General features: G+C 41.4%; 1 protein-coding gene across 1 annotated transcript in view; it reads left to right on the forward strand.

The window, feature by feature from the left end:
- The window catches only part of snx29 (sorting nexin 29), a 151,284-nt gene that overhangs the window by 56,765 nt on the left and 76,399 nt on the right, over positions 1 to 18,120 (forward strand). The window contains exon 15 of the mRNA XM_079577454.1: positions 8,262 to 8,368. Within this exon, the coding sequence (XP_079433580.1) occupies positions 8,262 to 8,368 (107 nt within the window). The remainder of the gene's footprint in view (positions 1 to 8,261; positions 8,369 to 18,120) is intronic.

Raw genomic sequence — 18,120 nt, forward strand, 5'->3', positions numbered from 1 at the left:
TGTGTTTCAAAGATTCATCGAAAATATTAATTTGCCATTTAAAGGGATAGAGAGGGAGTGAAATTTCAAAAGTAAACAATCAAGTATAGATTAGAGCAAAACGTTCGACTTCTTAGTGAATCAATATAATCGTAAAGGCACTAAAACATGAAGTCGCTCACTTTCAAAGGACACTGGCTCAGGTTACGCCCAGTTCTGTCCTTCCGTCTCTTTAGACAAAGTATGCGAGTGTTTCCGTTGCCGAACAGCATGTAAATCGAGGCTAAATGTTGCGCTCTTGTGCACGTTAATTGTGTACAAGAGCGCTCCATAATCCATTTTCTTGCTCTTACTCTGTTTATGTGCATTCGCAATTATATGCCTGGGACGTTGCTATTAATATTCATTAAATCGCGGTCTTACTCATAATCCCAGTATTGATTGGCTTTTGAAACGAGAGCCGTAGCAATCACTCAAATCAAAAGCGGTATGTATGTACAGTCAATATGTATAAGAAGGAAAAGCCGCCATATGGGCAGATAAATCAAGGCATAAAACGGTACGTCGTGTTCTGATTAGGGACATTTGTTTTCAAGTAATTGCAATAGATTAGAGATTGCGGAGGGTTATGAAAATATCCTTTCCTGCGAGAATGTTGTACCTGTAGTCGTGTCTTGAGTAATTCATTAATTTTTTTGAATCTTTGAATCTCATGGCAACTATTGGAGCAGCTCACCTCTCCTCCGCAGAGCAGCGAAAGGTAAAAACACCCGCCAGAGCTTTACTGCTGCTGTTCCATTGTTGACTGTAAGATTTGCTAATATACTGTACTACTGCTCAAATATGTATATTAGGGAAAAGTGAACATCTCAAAAACTCCGACCCGATGGAGTGCAGAGGTCGTTGCCGAGGACAGTGTTCCACATTTGTCCAAACAGGCACCATGTGAGATTAGATCAACCACTGCCTGATTACACAGGCTGATTAAGGGCTCTGCAAATAAAATCATGTTCACCTGATGTCACAAATGAACTCCTGCGATAATCATGAGCAAACACCACAGCACTGCAGTGTACTGTGGAATGCTAAAGAAGCTTTGGAAATGTGTTGCTTTGCCTTAAATACACGCATGCACGATATACTTTTAAATCGGATTATTAACGCATGATGAATGAAAGGAGAGACGTGTGGACAGATTTGATGGTGAAGAAACCAATACAACTTTGTACAAATAGTGGTGGTGTTGTCCACATAAACTAAATAGTGGGGTCTGGGGGTCCGTATCCACGATTTTTTTTTTAGAAAATGACAATATTTATTGTATTTTTGAGTATTTACAACTGTTTTAACTTCTGTTGTGTGCAATTCGACAATGGAAATGTATATCACTGTCTCACAGACTTGGCCCGAATTGGCATAGGAAGAACCTTATACTTCCACTTGTCCGTTGCCGGGTCGTGGGGGCAGTTGTTGGAGCTGCCCATATCACATTGCACCAGCCCCTATGGCTCTTCCTGCAGGTGGTGGGTCCACAGAAGGACGGCCTCATGGTTCTAACCGGGCCTGTTGGTCTCTCATAAGGGGCTTCTGAACCGCTCTTTGTCTGACCCGTCCCCTAGGACCTGTTAGGAAGAACCTTATACTGGCAGTTTAAAAGAAATCCAACCATCCTAATAATGTGGAAGCAGAGGAGATCACAGTTTCTAAAGTAATGCAGTATGACAAATATTCTTACTATATATTGTAATGTAGATGTCCTTGGAAAACCGTTTACACTTTGATGTAAAAACAACAAGCCTTCCATCTACGTGCCTTTGAAGCTACTGCTACTTGCTACTCTAATGACCATCAGTGAGCTGTCAATCTCACGTCCGCTGCCTTCAAGCATTCTCACGTTAATTGGACTGGTGGTTTTAGTTACGATAAAATAAAATAGCAAACCATTATTTAAATTGAATTCTCAAACACATACTGAGCTGAAACAATTTGAAGGTCCAATAGTATGCTTCATTCAGGCGCTTAAAACAGTGGTTCCCGGCTATATATAATAATGAAATGCTTTGTAGTGGAGGCAAGTTGCGTGTTGAAAGGATTAGAATGAGTATGGCGAAGCTGTCTGGACTTTAAAGGTCCTATATTATGTTTTTATTCTGGCTCGTAGTTTATTTAACAATACATGCTTGCCATCCTTGTCTGTGTGACGCACCGTATATCAGAGTGTGGGCTGGCGTCCTAATAACGAGACTTGCTGAAGGGTTTCTGAAGCAAAACAACACTGTATGTTTTGGAAAAGATGTAACTTAATGATGAAAAGCCTTGAAAATGCACCATCTCTGTCGGTTCCGTGTCCTTTTGTAACTGAATTAGCACTGTACATTCTGTTCTGCGCTAAACCTAACTGTGCTTCTGCTCCATGCTCACAGGGGACAAACCACTCTGCAATAGGATTCTTTTTTTTTTTTTTTTTTGGTCTCACATTTCACACATACACGCCGCTATCTGAATGATAGTGCCATGAAATGAGCTTTGATCATAGAACGAAGATTGCCTGTGATTAGCGCTCATTAATTGAGTTAGCCGCCGCCGCCCGCCTGTTCCAGCCTCTATCAAACGTATAGCCGCTTTTGATTAGCGTGGGCTTCTGGGGCGCACATTCATGGCTCTAAGTGGTCGCATGATCAGATTATAGATACTGAGTTGCAAAGGCTGTAGCATGAAGTGGGAAAACAATGTATTAAAAGGTGTAAAGGTCGTGAACTTAAGGGTAGAGTATGGAAGTTTGTTGGTTCATACAAAATGACCCAAATGTATGATAAAAATGTCCCAATCGAATATTGTTTTTGCTGATACTTGAGACGTTTATCCAATCACAAAGCAGAATGAGCACCACACTTTGGGTTGCCAGATTCATATGTGTGAGAGAAACAGCACAGGGGAAACGGGGGAGCGGCCGACGGAAAGGAAAACACGGAATCGAGAATCAAATCGGAATCAAAGCGCCGCGTAACGTTCACGAGTCTCAGTCAGACCACGGTTCCGAGTCCAGTCTCGAGTCTTTATGGGACGAGCCTGTCAGTCTCTAAAAATAGCGACTTTAGTGCGACTCGATTCCAAGTCCGAGTCTCAAGCGCCCATGTCTACTGCTTTATAAGAGGTAAAGATACAAACGGCATTGCAGCATATTAGGGGGCGTGGCCTAGCCGAGGGGGGAGGCCGTTTGTTATAGATATCACAATTTTTCTGGCAGACTGTAAGCATAGTTAACACACACTAATAAAACTGAGTGAAAATCGGGTCTGTAGGAATGCAACAGAAATATCTAGTTCTAGAATGGAAAAAAACAACAACTATTGGTTAGCATGTAGCTGCTAACGTTTGCCTCGTGGTTTGCATTCTCTGTTCTGTGTTTATTTAAAATGCATCATTAATTCAGCATTTGTGGAAGTATCGTAGTGAAGCTCAAATCATCGACTGGGTTGGTTGAGTTGAGGACGTTTCGCTTCTTCTCACATCTTGTGGTCAGAATGTGACACTGTAATTGTGTAATACAAGGTGAAAGAGTAGTTGCTGTCTGTATATAGGTCTACATCCTTTTCACATCTGGTAAAACTGCAGGATTATTTGAGAAACTTGTGAACATCAAAGAAAAGAAAATAATCAAATCAAAAAGATTCATTCACTTATTTTTAAGTAATAGGAAAGAGTGCTCCCTCTGTTGGCATTTTGTATTTCTACATAACATTGTATCTTGATGTTTTTATTGATTCTATTTGTTTTCAACTGTGAAGCACTTTGAATTGCCTTGTGTATGAATTGTGCTCTACAAATAAACTTGCCTTGCCTTGCCTTCAACAGGAATATTTTCTAGACCCTAGTTTCACTGCTTTATGTGTCTAAAGTAGTTGTAAAAGCCTGAATATAGAAGGGAAGGTCTGCGGAAACGTTTTTGGGGGGGAATACAGACTATCTTAAAAAAACAGATCCGGTGATTTCTCCATATTTATCTGGAAGATAAGAGTCTGTCACGCTGTGAGTTTTCTTTCGTAATTTACTCTTTGTCAGTGACTGTTGTTGCTCCAAACTGCACACCTGTTCTCATTTCCCCACATTAATATTGGATTAGTCGGATAATGGATCATAATTCAAATGTGGAATTAAGATGTTATCAACAAGAGCTCGTTTATTATGTCTCAATTATGGAGCGATGCATAAATCTTATTCGCGCAGTGTCTTCCTCTCCTGTACCAATTTTGCTTTTGGAATTGAAAGTTGATGAATTCCTCGACTGTGCTTTTCTGTTTGGACATTTCGTGCCGAGTGTTGCTGAAATGAGCTGCTTGTGTGAAGACTCTCTCATTCCGGTTATTATTTGCCCGTATCAGAGAGGGTCTTGTTATCGTTGGGAACTCACTGCCAATGCTAGTACACAGTGACCGTTTCAGCTTGCCAGGCTACATCCAACAACACAATGGGGCTCATAATGTCGTGGAATGAAACGGTTCTTCTGCAAGAGTCTATGGCGGTCTGTGAAAGTACAAAGCTGGATTGAACAACTCTGAATAAAACGATTGACTGAACATTTGCAAAGTTTCAACAAGTCAAGGAGCACTGACACTTGACGAAGCGTGATAGTAACTTACAAATGAATGTCCATTCTCGTCTGAGACCGTGAGGGAGTGTCCCGGGTCAGTGGCATGTGACTGGTTGGTGGTCGGAGGGTACATCTGCGCCAACATTTGTCTACCTTTGCGTGTGAAATGTGCTGTGCATATAAAATTCTCTGTCATTAAAGGGGCTAGATGCAAGTTAGCCATTTTAGACTCACTACTGCCACCTCAGGTCATGCATGTATCTGCACCTTCTATCGTGCATGACGGCACTTCGGACCCGAATTAACACCTTTTTGAGTGACAGCGCAGGATTTCAGAGGCAGTTGTGGTGAATATGTCTGGGCTCATTCTTAGGACACTGTTGAAACATGTAGGGGGAGGAAAATACTTCATTTTAACATTTTTAAACTCTGTATAGGCCCTTTAATCATTAAACAAATCCATGGATTACACTGGTTTCATGGTGGAAACTTTCCAAATAGTATTGACAGGACAGGGTTGATTGAGCCTCTATCTTCAGAGGCTTCTTCTCACACAAGAGCGATGAGTTGAAGCAACCATAAGCCTTCAAAAACTTTGTTCATAGAGGTCTAGGCTGGAGAGTTTTATGATTATGACCCCGTGGAGACAGGATAATTTAGTTTGCAGAGAGAGAGAGAGAGAGAGAGATTACCTTGTCCTTTCGTTGCGATCAATCTCGAAAACATTACTTGACAAGACACACATTAGAACAAGACATGGCCGACCAATGGGCACAAAAATAATATCGCAGCCGGCGACCTTCAGATTGAAGTAGTTTGAGAATTGCTCTAGTGCTACCGAAGAGCAGAGACGTCACAAAGCTCCACGGCCGACACATTACACTTTTTAACCATCTGTTCCTTCCCGGGTTTGTATCTATGACTCCCTCTCCCCATCTCTCTCTATGTTCCATTATTAAGGCCCTTTCACTTTGACAGTTACACAATTCCAAGTTAAGGGGGGGAAGAAAAAAAAAAAAACCTTAAGCTGAGGCAAATTGGTCGCTCAATATCTACCGTCAGCAATCTCCCCCATTGTTCCCCTTTCATTTCAGATTCTCTCTATATTTGTGTCTGGCGCTTTGTGTGTATATCTAAGAGAGTTGATATGTTGAAGTAGTTTTCCATTGCCGACTGAGATACACTGCAGTGCTGTTGGTGGGCTGCAGATAAGAAAGGGGGATTGCTGGAGCTTCCTAATGCCTTTCTATCTGGGCTCTGCATTGGAGAGATTTGGTCTAGTATGAGGAGGAAAAGTGCCTCGACGGTTGTCCTTGTGGCAGAGCGTGTCGTGTCATTTGGGTTTTGGTTCAGTTTTGGATTGGAAGTTACATTTCTAATTGTGATAATCTACCTATTAATTATCAAGCATGGGGGTGGATATGAGGTTGTGTTGCCGCCGATGGCACAGGGAACCTTTCCGTGGATTCAAATCATTTCCAATAATTCAGGAGGAAAACGTTACACCACCTTTGAAAAAGCGGAAGTTAAAAAGCAGATGGCTAAGAATGGTTTCAATAAATTTTAAACAAACTCTGGAGGAAAACGTCACACCATCTGTGAAAACCTTAAAAGTGCAGTCTGAAGGATTTGCTGTAGCCTTCACATTGTCCTCACATTGTTCTGTGGATAGAGCAGTGCGTGCAAGGCAGCTCAGAAAGGAAGAAAGGGCTAAAATCTTTATACTAAATTGAAAAATTCTACAAGTTATTACTTCTGCAGAGACCCAAACTTTTGCTGTGGCCCTTTTTTCCTTTTACATTATATATATATTTGAAAATAAAACCATATATATATTTTTTTTATGTTTTGGGATTGCCTCATCCTTCATTTCATGCTCTTTGGGGATAATTAATCTTCCCCGCGCTTCATTGTTCACATTAATAGAAATGACTTCCTCTGGCTGCACTATAAATTGCAATTGAATTAAAATTGCAACTTGAATGATTGAAACTGGAAAATAACAATGTTCTTTGCGACCGAAATATCTCATTTGAAAGACAGACTAACCGTTTTGCTCAGACCTCGTGTGAAGATGTTCTAAAATACATCTGATTCTTCTATTTAGTAAATAGTTCATTTTTCTTCTCTTAAATGGTATTGCTAGATTTTCCCCGTAACACTTTGGCAACTTTATCAACTGTATAGAAGCAGCTCTTTCACACGTTGTCACTGTCTTACTATCGCATTAAAGAATCTGTATCTTCCCAATCCCTCTTTCTCTTTCTTTAAAGTTGGGACGTTCTTCTCGGAGTGCGCTGAAGGTGATAGAGCAGCGATAATTCGCTTTGGCTGAGGTGAAAAATGCCACCCTTCTTCCTTCCGCCCTCACGCAAGCGCCCCGAACCCGATTAGCCTGCGTTTATGTGCGCGCCACTGCCATCGTAATGAGTTGAAGTGGTTAGCCAGCTACTCCGCCGCGCGAGGAAACAATAAGCTTCATTTGAGAAAGAAACAAAAAACAAGTGCTGCGAGAGAAGGAAGAGAAAGTATTAGTTTATCACTGGAGATGCAATGCTATTTCGTGTATACTTTTTGCTTTCATGAAGAATGGAATTCATGTGAAGGGGAATGAACTTGTAATAGTTTAGCAAGAAGTTTTTGACAATAAAGTTTGGTGTGTTTCTCATTGTAGGAGGAATAAATGTATAGTTGCCATTTGTTTTTACTGCCAGAGTTCTGCTATCACTCTAAAAACTAAATGAAGGCATCAGAGGTAACAGGGAAACTCATATTTTCCACCATATAGATACAGAAGGCATCTCTGGAATCGCCCATATATGGTCATGTTTGAAACAGTGAAGGGGAAAATAAAGAAAAGAAAAATCTTAACTTTCTCCAATTATTTAAAAACTACGTCAACAAATGCAGAATTATGGATATACTTTTCTACACGATAAAGACAAAAAGACATGGAGAGGAGCAAAGCGGTTCAATGGCCCATAATTACATAAATGTGTGTGCTAGCATCGTGCTACATGCTAACACTAGCTACGACTGCTGTGACAAAATATCCATATGGACCTGATTTAGACTTGACTTAATTCATGTGTGATAAATAAGTTCATATTGAAAATTGGGTTTCACAAAAGATGATCTTTTCCCCCTCAGCGAAGCCACGCCCCCTTCTATGACGAGATGCCGTCTGTATGTATCGGAACAACCCTAGAGAAAAGGACAGAGATGATAGAAGACAAGGTTCACAGCCGTTTGGAGAATTTACAACCAAAGCGTGACATAATAACCCACTATAGAAAGTCCCTCCATCCTACTTTCAAACCCCATATTGTGCTGTTTCCATGTTTACGCTCATCGCATGCTCTTCAATGTTCTCATGTGCCTGACTCGGTCGCGCCTCTTTGTTCTATAAATTGAATAAATTGGGAGATTTATGGCCCGCGCTCGACTGGTAATGCGTAAATTATATAGATGTGCTTCAAGTTCTCCCTGCAAATTATTCTCTCGGAGCAGAAAACAAAAGCATCAACCCGCCGCAGGTGTCAAAACGCGGCGCCGACGACTCTGCTAGTGAATAATTAACAGGAACCCACGGTTGTTATAATTGGCCGTCACATTGTGGAAGTTTTTTTTTTTTTCCTTCCAGTTTTATATATGTGTGTCTAACTGTTTGTTTCTCTCTCCGCACCCACAGCGCTGTCGGGGTTGCGGTACGGCGAAGAGGTGGCCCACGCTCCGCAGAACAAGTGCATAGGAGACATCGAGGAGCAGGCGGCGAGCTACGAACGCAAACTCATCGAGGTAAAAGGGTCGATCATTCAGTCGTTCGAAAGTAGGCCGAAAAGATCATAAATAGGCCGAGCTTTGTTGTTTTTTTTTTTTTTTATGCAATTCTGCAACGAACACAACAAAACGTAAATACAACACAAAAGGCTTAAACGTAAAACCTAAGTAGTGATTACTGTTTTATCCCAGAGACTTGTCTTTCTATGACATTGTCCATTAGAGAAAAAAAACTACAACTTTAGTATAATGTTCAAATGTTATTGATGATAAAATAGCTTTAATTAACATAACAAGCTTGAAAAGAATGTAGCATTATAATACATGCAAATAAAACAAAAATAACGATTACCGAACATATAGAAAAAACTTTTGCATTTACATTGCAGCACATGTGAAGAACGTTACTAGCTGGTTGTTAGCCCCTGCGCTAGTAAATAGTCATCCCCACCATAGATTTAGGGTAAAGGCTAGATGTCTCATTCGCGCTGCTGGCCAATGGTGGGCGACGCCCGCACACGGCGGCCATCTTGCCACAGGGAGCTCGCTCACTCACAACATTGTTTTATGGGGCATGTACTTTTAAATAGATTAGCTAGATTTTCTACCGATTTTTAAACAGTTTGGTTTGTTGATGTAGGTATGACACTGCATAAATATGAATAAAAAAAGAAAATCTATATTTCATGTTCCATTCAGAACTATAGCCAAGTTAATAACCAAACCGTTTGTAAATCCGTGAAAATTTGAGCGAGATATGGGGATTTGTGTTCGTGCTGATCACTCATTTACTTGAGCTGCTTCCCTGTGGCAAGATGGCCGCCCGTTATGCCGTAAGTGACTCTGCCTTAAGACATCTAGAGCATATATATATCTGTGATCCCCACTTCCTCCATCCCCCAGATGAAGGCACTTTTCTTGTGTGAATATGCAAAGTCTACATGCGCTACATATAATAGATTAGCTGATTAGCCTGCATGGCAAAAAGTAATATAGAAGTATGTTTTTTGAAAATGAAATAAGTACATTTGGCTCGACTGGCCGTCGGGAGCACTGGGAGTTTTCCCGATGGGCCGACGTACTTTTGGGCCAGCCAGACCAGATGAGTCAACAGGCTTGTACTGCACCACAACGGCCCACAATAGAAGCTGCAACTTCCATTGACGTTCAGATAATTAGTTGGATGCAATTACACAACTCATCCACCAGGTGTGTCTGTCGCTTTTTATACCCCTCCGGTGGCGCTGTCATGAGTCATGGCTCCCAGATAATCTCATATATAATGAGCAATGGGCCTTTCGGATATAACATTACTCATTCCCCTGACATCACATTTGCCAATATAAGTGAAAAGAGTTTAATATAACAACCTCCAGGACCCAGAGAGCCTCAGACCTCCGTTTTTATACATTTTAAACAAATGTTTGCAAAGAAGTGCATGTTGGGCGTTGTCAGGTGACTCGCCCTCTTGCCCCTCGTCGTCAGTGCACGCAGTTTGGGAAAGCTTCTGGTTTCCATTGAAAGGACTTAGAATGTTTTTGTCTTTTTGGGGACTTTTATTGACAATCGCATTGAATATGCAATATGCCGGTCGTGACCCAAAAGTCCTGGGCCGATTTTTTTTTCTGCCAGTCCAGCCCTGGCTTAGATCCAATCATTGTGTTATTGACTTGCATGTCTTGATCATTAGCCGATCAATAAGAGGTCATTCCTTGTCTCCTCCAACATTATTATTTCGTTTCACCACTATAATTTCATGATCAAAGAAAAAAGGAGATTTTGTTTGTCTTTGGTATCATGATTCCATACATCTAAATAAACACTCCTCCTCTTGTTTGTTCTCATGTACCGCTGACAAAATGCACATCGTCGTCCATCATGTTTGCCGTTTTTCCAGCCTCTCGAGGACTATTTGTGGTCGGAATCGAAAATCTTCACAAAAGCTACGATTTGTCCTCGCCGCATCGATTCAAAACTCAGTGCGTCCAATAGCCCGACTCTCTTCTTCTGACGAATATTGATCCCAGCGCAATACGCAAGCTGGTGGCTCATAATTGAAGATTGCGCGAGCTTTTGCCGAATAATAGGACCGCGGGGTGCACTCAGCGGGATGGACGAAAGTGGCGGCAGATTTCCAAGACAGCGAAAAGAAACCGTTTTGTTTTTTAAATTGGACGCCGGACTTTTTCGTGTTTGGAGTAATGTCCTAGATGTTTTTGAGATATTTTGGAGATTTAAAGTGTTGTTTCGTTTGAAAGTAACCTACACTTCCAAATAACTTGTATAGCCTACTAAGGCAAGCAGGGAGGGGCCTTAAATGTCCAAAACGTTGCTGGAGGGATGAGGACATAGAACGTTTGATAACCATTATGTTGTCATTGTTGCTTTAAGAATGCGATTTCCAGTTAAAGTGATCTTTTTACATAGCAATTTGAAATGTTTCTGTTAGTAGTTGGACTCGATTAAACATTTTTAAGGTAATTGCAGGTCTATAATTTATTAATCGCATTTTAAATTCAATCCAAAACCAAAATTTTCAATTCAAAAACCCAAATTTGCCGCTAAATTATTGAAGAAATAGATGGAGGCATGAGCTCAACTTCAGCTATTCAGCAAACGTATTGGTGCAAAGTGGCTTTTCATTCATGTCATTTGTAACAGTCACTAAACAGTGACTAAGGGTCCCTTGGGAGCCTCAGATGCACTACAGGGGGGTCCCCAAAGCTTGTCTGTAAAACTACATTGAGAAAGTGGTGTCCGAATGTCCAGAGAGAAAAAAAAGGAGTGCACTGACTCCACATTTCCCACAATGCATTTTGAAAAGTAGTGTAAAGCAATCATAGACAGCTGACTGCTTGAACTAAGCACAACACAGAGCAGCTATTTTCACCACGTGTTGCATTTTCTTCATGAATAAAGTTCTTGAATATAAATTGTTCTGGTGAAAAGTTGCTGACGTTAGCTGCTGACCTTCAGTTTGAGCTGTTGAGATGTTGATGGTCGATAGCTTCCAGGGATGAGGGTGGACAGTCTGACAAAGCCACTGTTGTGAGGAGTGAATGTAGCACGTGCGTCAGATCTACGGGCGTACCAGAAACACGCAAATAGAAATGTTCCGGCTCAAGACTTTTTAAAAATGCAATTAACTACGTCAAAATCTTTAAATGAATATCCGGGCCCTAGTTTCTGTGTAATCCTCTAACCCAGTATGATTTAGTCAACTCACGCTCACAGTTTGGAGACGAGGGCGTGATTTAATAAGTGCACATCTTCATAAATATTCCAACCACCACTTATGTCTTATTTCCCATAAACCACGCTTATTTATGCACATGTATGTACGATGCATATTTAATGCCGTTCACTAATTTATGCCTCCATTTTCTTAGGGATTTCCCCTCGATTTCCCCCCCGGGGGCCCCCGCACCGTAAGCCCCACCGCGGTCCCTTGCCAGTTAGTCCACTTTGTTCAAACAAGAGTGTCATGGAGAAAGCGGCGTGTGTTCCTGTGTGATAAGTAACAGGTTGTGAAGCAGAAACGAGTGGTGGAGTGGAAAGAGCAGGAGCGAGGTTCATGTTACGGTCCAGGGCCCGTCGGCAGGTACGGATACAGGGGGAACAGACAGGACATGGTTTATCAGCAATGGACAGGCTTCTCTTGGTATATACTGTATCAAACACACTTCTTAATATGACTTTTAAAGCCCCTGTACCTATGTTGTCATGCTGTCAAACCGTGGCAAAGGAAGCTACAAAAAGTAAATATCAAGCATGGGTTTAAATTACTTTACAATTCAGACTTTTTTCCTGATCTGACCAAGTTTACTTTGCTTGTTTCATGACATTTCAGGTTCTCAGGTGATCTTGCTTGAAATAAGAATGTAAAACTGCCAATGGGATAAGGGTTGGACAAAATGTATAGAAATTAGTCTCAGAATAGTGATGTTCATGTCAGGTTTTTTTTTTCAGCCCGTGAGACTCGCATTTGGAGTAGTTTCTACTCCACCCCAGCGCAACGTTGGTTCTATTTTTACAACCTGCACCGCCCCGTACCCATTAAAGATGCATTATAAATATGATAGGTCTGAATGGACCACAGCTTTAATTCCATCAGAAAAGTAGCTTGAAAGTTGCCTAAAACTAGCAACAAGATGAAAATCTGCAAGATGTAGGAATGAGGAGTCGTTTTATTCATTCAGAAATGAATGGGACCAACGTGTCTCATCCCGCTCTCTCTTCCTCCTGCTCAGAGCGCAGTGAGCAGGGAGGGGGGCACACGGAGCAACAAGCAGAAGTAACGCAAACTCAATCACAGAGAAACATACCGTGAGAACAGGAGTCATTGGGCAAATACACCTCATTTTTATATACATTTACTCACATATTTTCCCTGCTGCAAAGATGGTGCCCACACAACAAAAACAACGTCCCCGATAACCCGTGCAGAGTCTACTGTAGGCTGAGCGAGGAGTGAGGCCGGACGGAGAGGTTTAAAAGTCTGTGATGGACAGAGACGAGAGAGGAAGAAGCACTTGTTTTCACTCCTCTGGTCATGTTAAGCCTTTAGTAAATAAAGTAACGCACTCTGTACACGCCCACAGTGGATGACACACGTTCACAGCCCGGTGGACACTGTTCTTACAATAGGTTTAATCACGCTGGTTTTGTTTTTGTTGTGGCTTCACAAAAACTTTAATGAAGCAGCTGTGCAGCCAAGAGGAGCAAGTGGATGGGAGGGGCTTCTGATAACAGGGTTTGAAATTGCTAAATGCATTGGTCCCTTTTTTCATTCTTCCACAAAAGACGGCGAATTTCACCCAAGTGGTTGAAATATTATTGATTTCACGCAACAAGAAACAAAAAAAAAAACCTGGTACAGCCCCTTTAAGTTGTCCAAAAGTTGTTTATTAAATTTTGAGGTTACGAACGGTATCGAATTGAATTCAATTCTGGTTGAAAAGGCCCAGAAAGGACTTTGCGCACAAATGTTTTGCCCTGCGTGTGTCTCCGGCATGTTCTCCATTAGGAGAGTTTCTCTGCAAAATAAATGAGTCAGACAGATTGAGTCATATTAAAGTGATAAGAGATGATGCCGAGTAAAAGATGCTTATGCGAATATCCATTAGCGTGGGGGAAAAATAGGCAGATGCGCCTTTAGGATTGAAAAACAGGTTGGTGAAAAGACTTTTTTTCTAATGATACTTTTTTCTTGTCACTTTTCAGAGCCCCACTATGTTAGATTTATATCCCATTACAACTTTATTATTGAATTTTCCCATCTTTCTGTCCCTGCCAAGTCCTGCTGTTCCTCCAGTTCACAGCCCCATATAAACGAGCAACCCTGTCATGTCCTTTAGTCTGTATAATTATCATGTTGTGGCGTTTGAATGTGAGACAAATGAGAAATCCATTCATTTTTCTTAATTTGAATCATGCTGTGACGAGATTTATTTATTTTTAAACATTTTTTACAAATTTGCTTTCCCTACACTGTCAATATCAAACAAAAGGCGCTACATAAACGTTCTGGAATCTGTTTCAGCACAGATTAAAGCATCAACAACGCACTTTAAACTCTCAGTCCATTTTCTTTTTTACATTTCCTTTTATGTACTTTGTTGTCTGATCAATGCCTTTAGACACGTTAGCTTTCTCCTGTTTTTCCTTCTCTGTTGTTTGTTGTTCTGTCCATTACACACCGTAACTCTCGGGTTTCAGTCACTCGTTCAGCGGTGAGTGATTTACTCGTAGCTGTCAAATGTCCTCTTTCACAATGTCTTGTTTCGAAGGCCGAGACAAAAGCCCTCCAACTGGACTTATTGATCCTTTTGAAAATGTCACTCGCTTTCTTGTCGACTACAAACAAGGCTGGGGAGACTATAGATCGTATTCGCCGAGGTTCAGTTACATGTTAAGCTTTCAATAATGCTTCTGTTGTTGCTCTTTTGGGTAATATTTAGCACCAGTTTGAGAGCCATAAGAAAGACGGTGTATATTTTAACTTGAGTGATGAAGAAACCTGAAATTGCATAACACAGTGCCCACATGATCACAGTTGGTTATGAAGAAACCTGCCTGGCATTGATTCTCTGTCCGGGGCGATAAGGGGAATGCTCGACCGCTGATGTAACATGTTTTTTTTCTTTTTTGTTTTTTTTTATATCACAGCACACAGGCGGCTGGTGTCAGAACATAAGGCTTGAGCGAGCTCCCGGGGTCTGCCCATCAATTCAACAAGCCAGCAGGCCCACCGCCGGCCGGCTTTTTTTACTCACCGCGCCGTGCAAAAAATAGCACCGCGCTTTGGCTCCAATATTGTGCAACAGGCCGCGGTCCGAAACAGGTTTTCCATTCACCGGGTGCAAAATGAATGAGTCAGACAGATTGAGTTATATAAAAGTGATAAAGGATTATGGTTGGGAAAAGATGCTTATTCAACTGTCCATTAGTGAGGGAAAAACGGGCAGAATCATAAAGGTCTGTAAAAAGTCTTTCTTTTTGATTTTCAGCCACTTGCTGCAGCACCACTGGGTTGCATTTTCTTTGTTGTCGGGCTGATATTGCTGCGATACCACCCCCTAGTGGCGAGGGACGTCTCCAGAAAGTTTGCTGTAACATGGGAACCAATGGGGACTTTACACAAGTCAAAAACAACTTCAACAACCGGCTCTAGAGAACTGTGGAGGCTCCACTTCCCGCCTTTTTGCACTTTTTTTTTAGGACCATGATCTGTAGGAGGAGCAAGGGGTAATTTCATTCACACACATGAATCTCTAATTATTATATCTATGATTTTGATGCAATTTGTTGAAAAAGCAGTTACTTGTAATTGTCCATATTAACTTTGGGTGAAATATTTTTTAAATTGCATATAATCTAATGTGCACATGTGCAAATAGTGCACATTTGGGAGAAAGAGAAATAATCCATACATTTTTGATAAGTTAAGATAAGCCCTTATTGATCTAAAAAATGGACAAATTCACATGTTACATCAGCTCTCAAGAAATACTTTCGGAGGGGTGTCGTGCAAATAGACAGGAAAAATGTGCCAACAATTTAATAGTAAATAGAGGTATCTTACATACAATGAATCAAAAAGTTTTAACGGGCAAAATGTTTAAATTCAGGAGTATGTGTTTTCCGGAAATGGTTAGGTGAGCTCGAGAAAGCTCTTTCATCCACCAAGGGATTGGCCTGCATCTTGCAATTTCAAATACATAGAACATTCTCGAATAAGCGGATTCGGCATTTCACCGAGCGCAAAGCATGCTGGTCCAGGTTAAAGGTCAGGACTACCCAGATCATGTCCCAAACTGTTATCATGACCGAGTGTGACACAGATATTGAATATTTTGAGCGCTGAAAATCGATGTTTTAGAAGAATTCTGTAAGAAACGGGGACACCGTGTTACTGGGAAGAGAAAAATAACTTGTTGCCCTTGCTAAACCAATAAATAAATAAAAACAGTTCTAGTAAATAGACGTATTGGTTACAAATAGCATTACTGGTTATATGTCAAACTCATATGTCAATACTGAGTCAAAAAGATGATCAAACTTACAATTCACTGTTAGAGGTCCCGCTAATCCACCGCTGCAGCCTCAAAACAAATCCACATGGTCCAAATAGGGATCGATAGTTTTCGAAGGTAAACTCTTCATCCCTGAGCGTGTCCTGGTCCTCTGAGGCTCACGAGTTTCTGCTTTGCCCTTTTGACGAGTTAACGCAACTTTATAGCTGATTTTACACTTAAAATCACCAGGTCCTCTCCTCATGCTGCCCCATGCTTCCTGTTTTGTTTGGGCCGAGTGTTTCCCTGGGATTGACCTGACAGGCCCTGCAGCATTTTATCGTGATCGACCTTTATTAAACTCACGATTAGATTAAAAATATGATGTCACAGAAGAAAAACAAGTGTCAAAGTTGAGTTACTGTTTGTATTTGTTTTGACACTCAGTTTTAGAATGAAATAACAGCATACCTTTATCATTTTCCACATGGCGAGCTACTGTACAGTGATTTGGGTCAAGAACTTTCCACGCTTTGATCCACGTGCACATTAATCACCCGAAAACTACGCTAAGATCAAGCAACAATCACAAGACCATCCTCCTGCAGCTAAGACGCCGTAGTTATTGTAATGCGAGCGGGTGCGAATCACAAAGCCAGATTGCTACATTATGAATGGGATTTCGAGGTCCGCTTTGAACTACAAATGGCTGACCTTTCCGTATTAAAACGGCCTTTACCTAAATTGTTTTTGTGCCGCGAGCGAACGTGCCAAGTGAATTTTGTAATGCTCTCTGATGCGATTTGTGCTACAATAGATTCATTTCCTTGTAACTTATAAAAATTGACGGCGCGTTCTTTCAATTCAAATGACGGTGTTAATAATCTAGGGACCTCCGGCGTGGCACAATGGTTATATTAAATCTTAATGTGCCGCTGTGGAACGGGGGGGTTCTTTGGAAACGGAGGGGGGGTAGATGAAGCCGTCTGAAGTGCTGCACGGCGGCGCGGGAGAAGGAGATTCTGAAGCCACGCTCTGATGTCTCAAAGTCGCTAAAGCACCTAACTTGATTAACTGTAGTCTTTGTAAGCCACACGGACTTCACAGTGGCTCAGCGGCGCTAAGCTTGCGCGGCAGTCGGAGCTGAATTCACACGCATAATCTGCAGATTCAGACACGGGCTGGCACCGGCGAGGACTGTCAAGAAGGAAATGTCTTTATTTTGAAGTATTACAAACTCAAGAAATATGACACAAAGCGCTCTTCATATACAGTATATACGTATGGCAGTCAGTTCTACAGAAACAACTGGATTTAAAGTGTTCACAATGTCCCCCCAGATGTTGTAAAATGTAATGAATCAAAACACCAGCAGAGGGCGCACAACTGCTTCGACTGCTGCACTGGAAAATGTCGGATAATCAACAGTAGCAACTGCCGAACATATCTGCAATGTAATGCAGGATATTGTGCACCGACACTGCACATAAGGCATCATGAGCCTCTTTGCACAATGGCCGTTTCATGTTTTTGGCCAAACAGAGATTTTTGTTTCATTGCACTCTTCAAACACTGCTGCATCTTTTGGCTTTGCTCTCAACTAATTAGAAAGCTTGTTACAACAACAAACACTAACACCTCCTGTCCAAGTTGTCTGTACGAGGATTTGGATTTTGGTTTTGTGTTTTCCTGGAAAAAGTGGACACATCCTGCATGATTGTGGCTTATAATGCGTTTTTGTGAACAGCAGCATTGATACTTAATGTTTATGTGTGGAAAAGACAGTGCAAAAGGTGAGTAAGGACTGCTCGTATGAAGCATTTTGTGTGTTGTGGGCTGGAGAGAAGGGAATTGACGAATGAAGAAACACAAGCTTGCATTCATTGTTAACAGCAGCCTAATGAATCAATGATGTTGTAATAGACGCAGTTTGAGTACAGAACTGCTCAGAGCTCGTCCAGTGATAGTTTAAGAGCCACATGTAGCTCTTGAATGCCTCTGGTTTGGCTCTTAAAGCATATAGAGAGTATTTATTGAGTGATAAGCTGCTATAGTGTTATGCTCAGTACATCAGAGCAAGAATGACAGCAGTGGCAAAATACATTTGCTCATGTTTTCCAGGGAAGTTCTTCCCCACCAGTATTTCCTTCTAATAGGATCAGTATATAAGGCCTTTTTATGTAGAATTTGCATGTTCTCCCGTGTCTGCGTAGATTTCCTCCGGGTACTCTGGTTTCCCTACCACTAGAAACATGT

Source organism: Gobius niger, assembly GCF_951799975.1.
Source record: "Gobius niger genome assembly, chromosome: 19".
Taxonomy (NCBI): Eukaryota; Metazoa; Chordata; class Actinopteri; order Gobiiformes; family Gobiidae; genus Gobius; species Gobius niger.